The following is a 15,625-nucleotide window of genomic DNA, read 5'->3' as shown; positions in this document are numbered from 1 at the left end:
GTCTCCTGCACCCCTTAAAGCCTTCCCGTTCCTGTAGCCACTCAAAGCTCCTGTTCCCCTGCCCTGGTCTCCTTCAAACCGTCTCTCCCAGAGCCCTGCACTCATGCTTTGGGTGAATACTCACCGGATTTCATGTGCCAGCTCCACACATTTCCAGTGCTCCACAGGCTGCTCATTCAGCTGCAGCACCGTGTCAAGCTGCTGCAGACCAGCCTTTTCTGCTGGGCCACCTATAGAGAGAAGAAACAAATGCCTGTCACCTGCTAGACAGAGACCTGAGAGTATAAGGGGGAGGAGAAGCCCTGGGGCTAGTGGACACCCAAATAGCACAGCTTCACAGCTTGCACCACTCACTCCTCCAAACCCAGTCTGTTTCCCCTAACATCCACACCTGAAAATGAAGTGGGGCTAGCTGAGCCTGGAGCTTCACCTTCCAACATGCACGTGTGCGCACACACACACACAGAGCGCCTGGGACAGTCATAAACACTCTCTCAGAGCTACTGCATGAACTTCCTGAGTTTCCTGGTGTGCAGTGGGGAGCACCAGGGTACAACAGAGACACCAAGTCCACCCTGCAAGTCCACACCAAGAGGATCTAGTCAGGCAACCGAGGGCTCCTGAGATCCTGCTCCCCTATCTGACACCCCTCCCCAGGATGCTTTCCATAGGTCTCCCAACTAGCCGGACAGCTCTCAGGTTGAAGAGGAAAGGGAACAAAATCTCTGCAAATTACTGCAACACACTGCCAAAATAGTGACATCCAGAGGCTAACCCAGTGGTCTCTGACCTCATTAGAGGCAACAGAGAACTCATTAAGTGAAGTTTCTTGGAGGTAACCAGGGTTGTGCAAGGCATGGGAGCTTCTGAATCACAACATGCTCTGGGAAGCAAAAAAGGAGCAGAGTCATTCATTCAAATCAAAAGGGATAAAAAATATCTAATCTCTTACCAGAGTCCACTGCCTGCACACGGACTGGGGAGTCGCAGCAGATTGTGAAGCCAAACCCATCACTTCCTCGAGGGATTGTAATCTGAAGAGAGACACCGGAGTCACCCTGTTAAGTGGGAAAGCAGCCACCGTGTGTGACCAGTGAGCATCCCCCCTTTCAGCCACACACTGCCCCACAGCCTTTGGAAATGCAGACACACAGCATTTCTAGAAGCAGTCACAGAGCCCAAAGGAACCGTCATGGTGAACACTGTCACTTTGTGAACCCCATGGACAACGGGTCTCTCTGCAGCCAAAGGGGACTGGAAAGGGTGCTAAAAAGCAATGCAAAAATCGAGCAACAGAGAGGAATGCCACAAAACGAGTGTTTATTGAGCATACACAAGTCTCCACTCACAACTCTTGCAAGTGTAAGGAAAGGTCTGATAAGCCATTAGAAAGGAAAAGCTGGCAGTCTGGCTCTGACACTGATCTCTAACACGGCTTCTCTAAGCAAGTCATTTAAATATTTCATTTCCAAATGGGTAATACAGAAATAGCAGCACTCCTCCACTCCAGAGGAAGCTGCGAGGATCAGCACACTCCTGCCTGCAAGGCATCTATGCTGGAGCGGGCTCTGTATGCATCACCCCATTAGCTGGGGTGAGTATGTTTTCTCTCGCTGAGTTTGGAGAGGATGGATGCTGTGTTGATTTAGGCTCATTTCTCCTCCTGATTCAAGAAGCATTGAGCTTATTAATAAAATGATACTTATTTTTTGATGTTGGTTTCCAGCAGCAGGTCAGCATGTCAGTTCCTGTAAATACCTGATTATCCCCCAAGACATTTGTCAAGATCCTTGTTTTACTGACAAGGAAAAGAAAAGAAAAAATCCAATATCTGACCTGTATTATTTTGAGAACAAACAGAAGACAAGAAATTCAGCAGAAGCTGCCAAGGAAGGGAACTGGTTCCTTGCTCCTTTACCATGGGAGGGCAAACGCAGCGAGATTTCATTGCTCTGCACCTCATCCCTGCTTGATTGCTCAGCATAAAATCAGGCTTCTAAAGAGAAACTGTCTTTCCCTGGCAGGACCAAAAGGTAGGTCCAGTCCCACTACACTGAGTATTTTACTCTCTGGAGTTTGTTGGATCCTCAAACAGGGGAGGAGGCTGCTTGTGGCTCTGCACCTTCGAACCAACTCACATTTCAAATATAAAGCACAGGGGATTCAAGTCCTGCAGAAGTGTTACCATTGGCACCTCAGGAGCCAGCCTAGCATCTCTCCCACCATGGAGACTCCACAATCACTTCCATCCCAAAGCTTCCCCTGCGCCAAGAGGTCTCCCACTCCTTCTCCCTGAGCTGGCTGGCTCTTGTCCACTGCCAAGGGAGACACCTTCCCTGTGCCACTGAATAGCGGCTTCTCACTGCTGATGGTTCACTTTCCTCAGTTCCCACCACCAGGGCCATTACAGGGAGCTGAACATCCATTTTTGCCACTGTGCACAGAACTAAGAAATATGAGTATCTGACATAAGCTGGAAGGTGGGTGGCAAGATAGTGAGAGACTCCAGCACCACAGAGGCTCACTGCGCCCATAACTTTGTCAAAAAATGCAGAAGAAATTGTCAAAATAGGGAACTGAGGAGGTCTGAGACACAAATCACAGCCAGTTGTCACAAAGCAGAGCAGCGTTCCTGCATGAGACAGTCACTATAGCCCTGACAAGAAATGGGCATTTTTAGTTAAGCTGGCTCTTTGTGCAATTCCCAATAGACACTGTCCCCCACCACAGCTTTAGTATGACACAAAAGATTAGCACAGGAGTGCAGAGAAAAGCTGACAATAAGCTGGGAGCCCCAATCCAGACCATGGGGGGAAAATTATGTTCGAAAGTGCAGGAGACTGGGACCTGCGCAAGCAAAACCAGCACCCGCCATCGTGCACTGAGCGGGTCCCAGAGAACTTGCACCGGCTTTTACAGAGCACAGCAATCTACTTCTCATAAAGCAAGTCACCATTGATTGTAACAAGCTTCAAGCAACACTTTATTCCCAAATATTTTCACATTAAAACAATTTTGAAAAGAGATAGCAGCAGCCTGGCAGAGACTTAGCTGCCTGCTGTGCCTGCCTCTCCTCTAATGAGTGGTAAATTGAGACACCACCTCACAGCTTAGCGCTTTCATCGTCAGCATGCTACCCTCAAGTTACACAGTAAATGCTCCCTCTCCATTCCATTTTACACACTGCAGCAACGGGCAGAGACCAGCTAGAGACACCTATCTGAGGATGCTTTCCTTACATTCACAATATTATCATTTACTAATGATAGCAAATCAACACCCTAGAAACAGCACACACAGAGCCCAGAAATGGTAAGAAAGCCCACAAACACTCGTAAACTTAACCGAGACTTGCAGCAACGTGCACATACATGCTGGCACACAGATTTTTTTCCATGGGAGATACAGACCTGTCTGTATCTCCGCTCCGAGCACACCTTGCAGAGTCCATTGAAGCGGTTCATGGCTGGAAAACCCTAAACTCGCCGTTAGCCCATGAAAATCCAGTCCCCCAAAGCAGCCGTAATCCTGATCTCCTTGTATCACACGAGTGTGGAACAAACCACAGCCAAACTGGCATGACCGCCCATGGGAACCCAGCTCCAGAGAAGAATGGCAGGAAGCCACCTTTCACCTCCCCAGCCCCTGTCTGTGCTGTATGCCGCTTTACGATAAGCCAGAGGGCTTCCTGAAAACCCTAACTGACAAGGAAGAGAGAGAGTTTTATATTAAAATTCCTGTCAACTATTTAGTATTCCCTAGTCCCTGCTCTGTTGATGTGGCTTTTGTTCCCGCGGCATTCTTCAGCCGCACGGAGCACTTTGTTATTGCAATGTTCTCACAAACACTTTGAGGATGTTTAAGCGGCATTTCACAGGCACCGGCTGTGCAAGCCTTATTTCATGAAAAAGACAGCTTGCACTCGTTACACTCATAAAGGATAAGAGAGACTTCTAAAAAAAAAAAAAAAAAAAAGAAAAAGCGGAGTTTGTTTTTGAAAGCGCAGACCCAGAGGATATGCATGTCCCGATGCTTTGTGCTCACAGAGTCATGGAGGGGGAAGCAGAGAGGTCAACTGAATTGCACCCATGGTGTAATTTTGGAATTAAAGACAAAGAGAAACTCTTAACCCAGCCAGCAGCAGGGCACAAAGCAGGACTTGGTGAATCTCCACCGTGCAGCCTCGACTGCCAGCATTGCAGCACAACCCTTTGGAGGTGGGGTTGCAACGGAGAAGAAAGCACTTTCCATACTCCTACATAGGGATGGAAAGAGAGGAAAGGCTCAAGGGAACCCAAATCCCAGGCTCCCTTGCACAGCAGCTGGGGTGACAGGGCCAGGAGAGGCTGGGGAGGCAGCACGAGGAGTCCCAGCGCTCCCAGGGGACCCAGCAGCATGGTGGGGCTGCTCCCAGCACATTGTCCCAGCCTGCTGCACCGCCAGGCTGGAGCTGGAAGGAGGATCGGTCTTCCTTCCCAGCCACCATCTTTCAAGTCAGTGGCGACTGCCGGAGAGGAAGGGAGGAGAGGGGCGCTGGCTTTGTTTGTCTTGCTCAATCCTATGCTTTAAAACAAATAACTGAAAATGCAGCTGAGGGAAGCAGCAAAGCGGAATTCAGCACAGATAAATCATGGGGCCGGCTAAGCCCAATTTCCGATGCAAGCCATGTGTTTGTGTTCCCATTTCCCATCCTTGCCTTTCCAATAAATCACTGAGGCTCCACCATGGGCCTTTCCCTTCCCAGACCAAATGGTCCTGAAAGGAGGAGGGGAGCAGATGCACCCATCCATGGAGACACAGAGCCGGCCAGGGACTGATGCTGAGTGGCAGGCAGCTGGCCAGCACTGTCCCCATCGCTCCCAGTACCCACCCAGTCAACGGCTGGTGGTTTGTCTCTGTGGCAATATACTGGAAAAACAGGAGGTCCCTGTATGGCAATGGGGAGCGAGTGTGGGGTTACTATCCACATCACCTACCTCCACCAATTGGTGCTCGATCAGGATAACTAATTACCTATAAAACCCATGGTGTCGACAGGGAGACTGCCACAGCTCCCACCTCAGCATCAGCCTCACTGATAGTTTGTCCCTTGGCTTGTTTGAAACCCCTCCAATGCAGGCTCTGCTGCCAGCCAGCTCCCGACCCCACGTCTTCGCACCCCTGGTGGGTCATAGCCCTGTCATACCTACCTTCAGCTGCTTCATGGTCGCAGCATCCTGGCTTTCCTGCACTGCACTCTGACTTCCCAGCATCGACTCTAAAAAATAAAAAAAAAAAAAGGGAAAGGCCATATCAGCCCAACAGCACACGTCTCCTGACAATCCCTTTCTTTCCACATGGCATCTACACACTATATATAAGATCTTTACATGTCATTGGCACATCTCCTCCAGGCTGGGGCAGCCCTGCATGGCAGCAGCTGTGGGGTGGTTGCACATCTGGGACAGGCACTGCTGTCTCCCCCTACTCTGTGCCAGCCTGTCCTCCTCCACACAACCTGGCAGCACAGCAAGACCAAGGCAGGAGAAAAAACTCCCCACCATCCTGCACAGACCCCAGAAGCCAAACAGAGTCCGGCCATGGAATTCAGCCCCAAGTCTGAGAGGCAGGAATCAGCATGATGAAAGGCCGAGCAAGAGGGAGAGATGTGGCTGCGATGTTGCAGTACCCACAGAGGCCCAGACAGCCACAGGTAAGCAGGAGCAAGGGTTGAAGGGGAGAGGTTCATGCCTGTGCAGAGCCTGCTGAACCAGCCAGGATCTCCCCCACACTGGTCTTTAGGGATCCTGGTGCTCACTGAGCATCGCAGGGCTGAGAAGTGCTCACAGGGGCATAGGGTGCCATGGGGCTGGGAGCTGCTCCATGCCAGCACAGGGACAGACATGAGGTTGACTCCTCTTCCAAACCTTGCCAACACTCCCTGGGACATCCCAGTGGGGACACGTACCTCTGCTCTGCTTCAGCCACTGTGTGGCCACCTTCAGGTGCTTGGTCCTGCCCAGGTCCTCCCCGAGGAGATAGTACCAGCCACTGATCTCCTGGGTGGGAGGAAAGAAGCTATCAATGCAGGGGCAGATACTTACCCCCATTTAACTCAGTCTGGTTGCCCATAGCCCTAGAGGGGTCCCATTGCAGGAGCTGCCCCAGGCCAGTACACGGAGGCCACCCAGACTTGCTTTGCACACAGAGGCGCAGCCCGGAGTCCTTCTCTTAGGATACAGAAAGTTAAAATTCCATCCCACCTGCAAGGAGGGACCAAGCATCACTGAAGTAACAAGCTTCTAGTTTTTTAGAGGGAAACAAGGTGCAGAAGAACAGCCAGTCTCCAGTAAAACTGTCCATATTGTGTTTGCAGCAGCCGGCAGTCTCGCAGGGAGAACACAGCTCCAGCCTTATCACCAGAGGAGGATGCCCAAACCAGCCCTCAGCAGTGCTGGGTGCTCCACAGTTGGGCTCCCTTTGCCCCTGTCCCATACCCATGTGGCCAGGGGAGCCAAGAGGACAGAGCTGACCTTGGCAATCCCTCGCCTCTCTTCCAGGGAGCTGCCGCTGGCTCCAATTGCTCCCTGGGCAGCTGGCAGAAGCCGGAGGGACCAACCATCCTGGACCAAGCCCAGGAGTCAGATGGGGTTGCAGGAACCATGCAGAGGCCAGAGAAAGGGGCCCATTTTAAAATGAATGTTTTAAATCCACAATGAGGCAACTGAGGAAGGGGGTGGGGATATACAGCAGCATCATGCGGCACCCAGGAGACAGGGCCAGCTCATCTCAGGCCCTGCTGAGGTCCCAGGAGGACCACATGCCCCCAGCATCCTCCTCCCATCCCTACAAGAGTAGGATGCTGTGTGTAGGTGCTATACACATGAACGCTCCATCCTCTCTGCACGCAACGACACTTTGTGAAATTCACTACCAAAATCTGAGAAGGAAGGGACATCTCTGGGGAGGTCAGAGCAGAGGTCCCTCCGGGGGAGAGCTGCAGTTTAGAGCTGCTCTGCCTAATTATCTTCACTGTTATAAAAAAGCTGCATCTCACTTGTCCAAATTTCAGAGGAGACCATGCTCAAGCTACCTCTTACCCTCTTTCTCAGGCCATTGCCACAAATAGCTCCTTTTTAACCTCTTGCTGGGAAGTAAATTTCCACACCTCAGGTGATGTATTAACACTTTCATGAAACGCTTCCAGCTTGCTGAGATACTCTGATGTACCGAGGGCATGACTAGGGCTGTCCAGGGATGAAATCCCTAACCACTGGCAGCTAGGATGAAACATTTCCGTGTTTTAGTGGGTCGGCAGGAGTCATATGCAGCAGCAGCCTTGTAGGCTTCTTTAGGAAGGCAAACCCAGCTGAAGTGAAAGCTGTATTACCAAGCAGCAGCCAGGCTGGGGCAGCAGTACTGTGACCAAATCCACAGCAGTGGGTTCATGGATTCTGGCACAGAGACAGCCTGGCAGCACCACTGCCTCCAGGAACAGCCCGAGACCTCTGCATTTGCCCTCTGCCCACCACCACCTCAGCTGGTGAAGCCCTGGCTGCTGAGGGCAGGGAATCAGGCAGACTCCTCCTCGAAGGAGCGGGTCCCCACCATCGCACCCACTCAGCCACCACATCAGATGTGACAGATGCCAGGCTAAGTGAGACTGGCCCCATCTCCTGTCCCCCAGGCAGCCTTGCTGCGAGCAGGGCAGGCAGCACTCACTGGGGCCACCTCTCTGCACCCCCAATTGCTGCTACTCTCTGTGTCCCTGCAGAAGAGAGTGACAGTCCCCTGTCCTAGGATCCCTCCTCCAACAGCCTCCACGTCCCTGCCTCCAGCAATCACACCAACATCAGTTTCACAGTGGCCATCCATACTGGGAATGGGACCAGGGAACTCCCTGGGCACCTTCAGAGCATCTTTGTCCCACAGTGGGAGAAGCCTGCTCCTGCCCCAAGGGCACACTACATCCACCCACCGACCTGAGAGAGTCAGGCCCCAGTCCCACGCGCTGCGCTCCAGTATGGAGGTACCTTGTCCAGGGTCAGGAGGGACTTCACACCAAAGCTCATGCAGCCAATCAGTTTGCTCTGTCTGCAGGAGAGCCAGAGACTGTCAGCATATGCTTATTGAAAACTCCCCAGGGACAAGCTCCCCACATGCACCCCTTTGCAGGGACCCCACAAACATCCCTGCCCATGCCAGGAGCCAGGCAGTGCCCAAGACCATGCCTCCCTCTCCATGCTTTGAGCAAGCATGGCGTAACCACACGGCTCAGCTGCAGCAGGGGCAAAGAAAAGCTGGGCTGAAGCATCCTGGTCACCTCCAGCCTACCTGATGCTGGCAGGAGCTTGGCCAAGGAGTCAGATGCCACTTGCCTGAGCAGGCAGCACAGCCTGTGAGGTGCCAGACCCCTTACTGCTGGGCTTTCCTCCTCACTGCATTGCCCCCAGAGGTAGGGAAGGTCCCCAGCCCAGAGCCAGGCTCCAGCCCCACTTGGCTTTAGCCAGCAGTGCAGGCGTGAGTAGCTGCAGGAGTTTTAAACGCTGGTCCGGCTGATTGCTACCACGCAGCAGCAATGCCAACAAGAGAGCAGCAAGGGCAGGATTTCTTCTCCGCCAGCCTGCACGCAGCATGGTGCTCATCAGCACGGGCTGCCTATGAGAATGACCCTGGCCAGGGCACCCGGCCAGCAGGTTCCAGCCCCACCGCTCAGCTCCCCCTACTTCACCAACCCGCAGCCTTCATGCAGGGCAGCCCTGATGTCAGGGCCAGCCCTTGGGTCCCCGGGGCACTGGAGAAGTTCACGTGAGGTGGCCAGAGCAGATGACAGGTTCTCTGCCATGCCAGCCGCATTTGAAAGAAATTGTATGGCAGGCTGGCAGCCCCTTACCTGGAATTTCTCTCTCGGTTCCAGACTGTGACCAGGAGACGTTTCTGCTCATGCTCCTCTTGCACCAGGCTGTAACAAGCAGAGGGACAGCCCGTGAGCACCGACCTTCCCCAGGAGTGCTCGGCAAGGGCTGCCCTCACAGCCGGGGACCCCTCACCCTCCTCAGAGCCAGGTCTTCTTCTCCATTCTCTGCACAGAGCACTGCAGCATCACCCCAAATGGTAACCTCCTCAAACGAGCCACTGTTGCACTAATTCATTTGTCCCTGACAGACAATTGCAAAAGGACATGACCTCTCCTGGGCAGGCACTGGGGACACCACTCAGGTGGTTTAAGGGGAAAAATAATCTTGCAGAAAGACACACATCCAACAACAAAGGGTAAATGCAAGGAACAAGCCACATTTCATGCTCTGAAACAACCATCCTGTGCCAGACTAAATGCTGCATGGGGACAGAGGTCTGACACAGACTGGTTAGCTAGCAATGACAAGCTCTAACGAAACACGAGCCATACAGACCCTTTCCCATGCAGAGACATGCTGTAGCTATAGGAAATCCTTTTACCTTCCTCATTCATACCGATGCCCATACTACTGCAGGCATAAGGTCTAGGAAATGGAGTGTGTTTGCCCAATTCCTGCCCAGCAAGAAAGTCCAACCGTGCGGGAGTGCCACTGCTATGCTGTGTGCTGACAGCTTTGTGAGCCTCCGCAGAGCTCTGCCCAAAAGTGCAAGGCATTTCAGCTATAAAAAACAGCAGAATAATGTCTGTCACTCCTCATCTCAGCAGCAGACCTGCTCATGCATGACGTGTTTATTATAGATCATAATGCAAAAGCAAACATGGGGTCTTGGCTTTGAGGGGGTACCCCGGGACAGCAGCCACGTGGGTCCCCCACTGCTCAGTGTGAACACGGTGCTGATGGATGGGTCAGAACTACCTCTGCCCTGTCATACTCACAAAAGAAAGTGCTCATGGAAGACAGGATTTTTGCTGTCTGGCACAGTCTTCGTCTTTTGCCTGCATTTCCAGTCAGCATCTGGCACGATCGACACCTTTACAGAGGAAAACAAGCAGCATGTTAGCACTCTCAAAGCAAGCACTGGCACACAGCTGCCAGCTCTGCTGTTGCAGCGGCAGGTGACTGGCACAGCCACTTTTATGGATGGCTAAGCCTCAAAGATCCAGCTGAGCCTGTGCTAATGGGTGGTTTAGATCACTTTACCCTATGCATGTCAAATTGTGTTACAAAATTCCTCAGGGCAGGGGAGGGAAGGAAAAAGCAGAAAAATTGAGGACTGATGTACACAAATGTTGCTGGCTGGTCTCTGACTTGCAGCCCCCTTGCAGGGGAGATGCTTCCTGCACTGTGCACACCGCAGTGGGAGCAGCCTGCCAAGGTGCCTTCCAGGAGACCCTGGAGCCACACTGTGCTGGCCAAACACTTATCCCCACCAGTCCTTGGGCACCCAGTGGGATGTTCTTGCAATGAATGGTTGACACAGCCCTTAGCAGGGTCCTGTCCTCTGCTTTTCTGGGTCCAAGCAGACACCATGCCAACAAAACTCATGAGCCCTCCAGTGCCAGGCAAGAGACCAGCCACCTCCCTGCATGCTGTGGATGTTCGGCCAGAGCAGGACAGAGGAGGAAAGGGAAGGGACAGGCAGCCCAGAGCATGCTTGGAAAGCCAACCACAAAATCCCAAGAAACCATGAAGCTCCCCCAAGCAAAGCCCCAGGAGAACCCACCTTCACGTAGGAGTCGCATGTCCGGTACTCCTTACCCATCAGACCTTTTGCTTCCATGACTGGAAAGGAAATGAAATGGTCATGCCCCACAGCAGCAGGGAAGGTATCTTCCTATGCCGCAGTGCTCTACTCCACGCGGTGCTCCCTCCTTGTGGGGCCGAACCCATCTCCTACCTCAACAGGATCCTATGCACACCTCCCCAGCAGCCGGGTCTCACTGGGCACCCAAAAAGAGGGTTTTATTGTATTTTTTCTTTAATATACCCATGCTATAAATACAAGCGTCTGTGGGTGAGGTTGGCAGCAGATGCAGTTCAGCATCCGGATAGCAAATTGCATTTCATTTGCCTGACTTCACACAGCTCTGGGCTCCCTGCCCCGAAGCCAAATGTATCATCAAGTTAAATATCAACGGCCGCATCCTGATGGCAGCCCTGCCAGCAGGGACACAGCATTGCAGTGCTGCCGACAGTTGGGAACCCTGTGCTCCCCAGTCGCGTGGCTGGAGGCAATAGTTGTGCAGCAGAGTCTGGATAGCCCAGGACAGGCTGTCGGAACAAGGCTAAGCTCCCTCCTAACAAGCCCAGCAAGGCAGCAATGACTTTGCCTTTGTCAGAGACAGATACGTGCTCCTAATAAACATGGTCAGCCCAACAGAAACCCCAGTGCACAAGGGGAAAGGGGTTCTGCAAGACCCTCTGGTGTTTCACAAAGCAGTTTGCAAGGTTACTCCAGGACAGGCTGCACCAAGAGCTTCCTCCTCCAGCCATACCTGCTTTGGGTTTAAAGACTTTGGGGTGGAGATTGAAAAAGTAAGAGGGATCACCCCACATCAACCAGCCTTCTCCGGCCCACATTGAGTACCCTGAGCATCCAGCATGTGCAGAGGGATGTCAGGTCCCAGACCTTGAGCTTCCTTTGCCTCTTTGCTGGACCATTTCCCTCTTCCCAGACCCTCTTTTGGCTGCATCAGAATGAGACAGTGACTCGCACCCAGCTCACACTGGGGCTGTTCCAGATGGAGGGATTTGGAGTAAAGCCTGTGCCAGACCCTCAGAACCACACAGAGCTTGAAGGGAGAGGAAAAAAAAAAAACCACCACCACATTTTCCTGCTGTTGTTTCTTTACAAAGCTTGCCTGCACAGCCAGAAAAGGGCAGCAAGCTCTCGTGGCTGCCGAGTGGAAAAGAACAGGGGTGGCACGTGGCTCAACTGGTCCCCACAGCCTCACCAGGCTCAGGCCATCCTCTGCCCCCATTTCATTACAACCAGGCAGGAGTGGGGCTGGGCTGTAAGGTGGGATGTTGCTCAAGAGGAAGTCTTTTCTATCCCTCTTGCCCTACTGCACAGGTCTCTGGGATGGGGATGCTTTCTCCCCCAAAGGGTAGCCACCCCCAAGAGCTCTGGGAGTCCAGGGCCTTGTTTTCCTTTCACCCTACAGAGCCCAAATCCTGCTCTTTTCACAGGGAGGGAATTTTTACTCTGACCATTTCAAACTCCTGACTTTTTTCCTTGATTCTTTAACCACTTACTTATCATGAAGCCCTGATGAGCCCCTGGTAGAAAGAGCTCTGTGCCAGGAGACTGGGACACACACATCCTTCACTGCAGAAGCAATCCTAAGGGGCCCCCCAAGTGCCTCCAGACAGGTTTTTCCTAAAGAAAAGAGTTAGTTCTGACACCCTCATTGGCCTTTCTAATGAACACCATTAAAGCTGCAGTGGCACAGTTCCCTGGGACCTGCCTCGTGGCTGCGATGGAGACAGTTTCCCAGATGACGCATTGCTCTCCTGCACTGGTACCCAGCAGTGGTGGCCAAGTCTGAGTCCCCAGAGAAAGAAAAGCATCTCTTGTCCCCAGTGGGACATGCCATGGCTTAAGGGACAGCAATCCCAGCCTGGAACAGGTGAAATACTTTTGTTGAAGAAATATTGCTGGTGTTAAAAAAAAGGCAGCATTTGGAGGTAATGGAACCATTTGGAAGTTGTGGCAAATCCAGCAAACAGTTTTGACCAATGTAAAAGAAATTTCAGAGGAGATAAAGCATTTCAGATTTTCTTTTTCAAATTATATTTGCCTTTTTTCTCTTCACAGGGAGTTAAAGAAAAAAAATCTATACAAGTGGACACAAAACACACCGTGGTCACCCGAAGTTCTGGTTTGGCCTTTAAATCAAAGAGCTCCCAGTCATATTGCTCTACCACAGAGTTGTTCCCAACAGTTGCCACAAATCTCCAAAGAGCTTGAAGAAAGGGCATAGAAGTGCTGTCCCCATCACTAGCCCACAATAGCTCTGGGGCCACCTTGCCATACGCTCCAGGGAGATACTCACTGTGCAGCACCAGGATCCGGCCCTGCACCTCGATGGACAGCTTCAGCTGGCCTAGAGGAAAGGAGAGGAGAGAGTGAAGGAGGCAGGGCTTGCCCAGCAGCCCTGGCACTTGGCAGCACAGGGACCCCGTGGCTCTGAGGCTTGCACGGGGCCAAACCCATCCTGCTTCCCCATCCCTGGGCACGGGGGCATCGCTCAGGGAGCCAGGGAAAAGAGGTGGGAGGAAACATCTGCTACCAAGAAAGTCACAGAATCATAGAACCATTTAGGTTGGAAAAGACCTTTAAGATCATCAAGTCCAACCATTAACCCAACACTGCCAAGTCCACCACTAAACCATGTCCCTAAGCACCACATCTACACGTCTTTTAAACACCTCCAGGGATGGTGACTCAACCACTTCCCTGGGCAGCCTGTTCCAATGCTTGGCAGCCCTTTCAGTTAAGGAATTTTTCCTCATATCCAATCTAAACCTCCCCTGGTGCAACTTGAGGATGTTTCCTCTTGTCCTATCGCTTGTTACTTGGGAGAAGAGACCAACCCCCACCTTGCTACAATCTCCTTTCAGGTAGTTGTAGAGAGCGATAAGGTCTCCCCTCAGCCTCCTTTTCTCTAGACTAAACAACCCCAGTTCCTTCAGCCGCTCCTCATAAAACTTGTTCTCTAGACCCTTCACCAGCTTCATTGCCCTTCTTTGGACACGCTCCAGCACCTCAATGCCTTCGTTGTAGTCTTTCAGTATTTGAGGTGCGGCCTCACCAGTGCCGAGTACAGGGGAACAACCACCTCCCTGCTCCTGCTGGCCACACTATTTCTGATGCAGGCCAGGATGTCGTTGGCCTTCTTGGCCACCCGGGCACACTGCTGGCTCATATTCAGCCGGCTGTCAACCAGCACCCCCAGGGCTTTTTCCGCCAGGCAGCTTTCCAGCCACTCTTCCCCAAGCCTGTAGCACTGCACGGGGTTGTTGTGACCCAAGTGCAGGACCCGGCACTTGGCCTTGTTGAACTTCATACAATTGGCCTCAGCCCATCGACCCAGCCTGTCCAGACCCCTCTGTAGAGCCTTCCTACCCTCACACAGATCGACCCTCCCTCCCAACTTGGTGTCGTCTGCAAACTTACTGAGGGTGCACTTGATCCCCTCATCCAGATCATTGATAAAGATATTAAACAGAACTGGCCCCAATACAGAGCCCTGGAGAACACCATTTGTGACTGGCTGCCAACTGGATTTAATTCCATTCACCACCACTCTGGGCTTGACCATCCAGCCAGTGTTTCACCCAGCAAAGAGTACACCCATCCAAGCCATGAGCAGCCAGTTTCTCCAGGTGAATGCTGTGGGAAACAGTGTCAAAGTCTTTATTAAAGTCTAGGTAGCAACATCCACAGCCTATCCCTCATGGGAAAAGATGGGTGTTGAAATATGGGGGCTTCATTCTGCTCCCCATCCCTGTCTTCCAGCTCAGGGGGCTGGGTAACCTGAGAACAACGGGTCTTACTATTAAAGACTGAGGCAAAGAAGGCATTAAGTACCTCAGCCTTTTCCTCATCCTTTGTCACTATGTTGCCCCCACACCCAAGAAAGGATGGAGATTCTCCTTAGCCCTCCTTTTATTACTGATGTATTTATAGAAACAGTTTTTATTGACTTTTATGGCAGTAGCCAGATTAAGTCCTAGATGGGCTTTGGCCCTTCTAATTTTCTCCCTGCATAACCTCACAATGTCCTTGTAGTCGTCCTGAGTTGCCTGCCCCTTCTTCCAAAAGTCATAAACTCTCCTTTTTTTCCTGAGTTCCAGCCAAAGCTCTCTGTTCAGCCAGGCTGGTCTTCTTCCCCGCTGGCTCATCTTTCAGCACATGGGGACAGCCTGCTCCTGCGCCTTTGAGATTTCCTTCTTGAAGAATGTCCAGCCTTCCTGGACTCCTTTACCCTTCAGAACTGCCTCCCAAGGGACTCTGTCAACCAGTCTCCTAAACAGGCTAAAGTCCACCCTCTGGAAGTCCAAGGTGGCAGTTCTGCTGAACCCCCTCCTTACTTTTCCAAGAATCAAATACTCTATCATTTCATGATTGCTGTGCCCAAGACAGCCTACAACCATCTCATCACCCACAAGTCCTGCTCTGTTCACAAACAACAGGTCCAGTCGGGCACCATCCCTAGTTGGTTCCCTCACCAGCTGTGTCAGGAAGTTCTCTTCCACACACTCCAGGAACCTCCTAGACTGTTTCCTCTCCACTGTATTGTATTTCCAACAGACACCTGGGAAGTTGAAGTCCCCCACGAGAAAAAGGGCTAGCGATTGTGAGACTTCTCCCAGCTGCTTATAAAATATTTCATCTGCCTCTTCATCCTGATTGGGTGGTCTATAACAGAGTCCCACCATGATATCTCCCTTGTTGGCCTTCCCCTGATTCTTACCCATAAACACTCAACCCTACCGTCACCATCATTAAGCTCTAGACAATCAAAACACTCCCTAACATACAGGGCTACCCTACCACCTCTCCTTCTTTGCCTATCTCTTCTGAAGAGATTATAGCCATCCATGGCAGCACACTCCAGTTGTGTGAGTCATCCCATCATGTTTCCATGATGGCAACTATGCCATAGTTTTCCTGCTGCACAATGGCTTCCAGCTCCTCCTGTTTGTTGCCCATGCATGCA

The 15,625-nt window shown here is 52.0% G+C and overlaps 1 protein-coding gene across 6 annotated transcripts in view; it reads right to left on the bottom strand.

Moving 5' to 3' along the window:
* Positions 1 to 15,625, bottom strand: part of RGS3 (regulator of G protein signaling 3) — a 92,231-nt gene that overhangs the window by 62,881 nt on the left and 13,725 nt on the right. Inside the window, exons 3-11 of one of the 6 annotated variants that reach the window (XM_052815318.1) lie at positions 12,956 to 13,006; positions 10,624 to 10,682; positions 9,836 to 9,930; positions 8,873 to 8,941; positions 8,013 to 8,073; positions 5,948 to 6,038; positions 5,190 to 5,257; positions 953 to 1,058; positions 125 to 230 (exon numbers count right to left, since the gene is read on the bottom strand). In XM_052815318.1, coding sequence (XP_052671278.1) covers positions 125 to 230; positions 953 to 1,058; positions 5,190 to 5,257; positions 5,948 to 6,038; positions 8,013 to 8,073; positions 8,873 to 8,941; positions 9,836 to 9,930; positions 10,624 to 10,682; positions 12,956 to 13,006 — 706 coding nt within the window. Of the gene's footprint in view, positions 1 to 124; positions 231 to 952; positions 1,059 to 3,410; positions 3,664 to 5,189; positions 5,258 to 5,947; positions 6,039 to 8,012; positions 8,074 to 8,872; positions 8,942 to 9,438; positions 9,589 to 9,835; positions 9,931 to 10,623; positions 10,683 to 12,955; positions 13,007 to 15,625 lie in introns of those variants that run through there. The other 5 variants (XM_052815319.1, XM_052815320.1, XM_052815321.1 and 2 more) reach the window with 5 other exon arrangements.

Source organism: Harpia harpyja, chromosome 19, assembly GCF_026419915.1.
Source record: "Harpia harpyja isolate bHarHar1 chromosome 19, bHarHar1 primary haplotype, whole genome shotgun sequence".
In the NCBI taxonomy this organism is placed as follows: domain Eukaryota; kingdom Metazoa; phylum Chordata; class Aves; order Accipitriformes; family Accipitridae; genus Harpia; species Harpia harpyja.
Note: the sequence above shows the minus strand (reverse complement) of the source record. Positions and strands in the feature narration are given on the sequence as shown.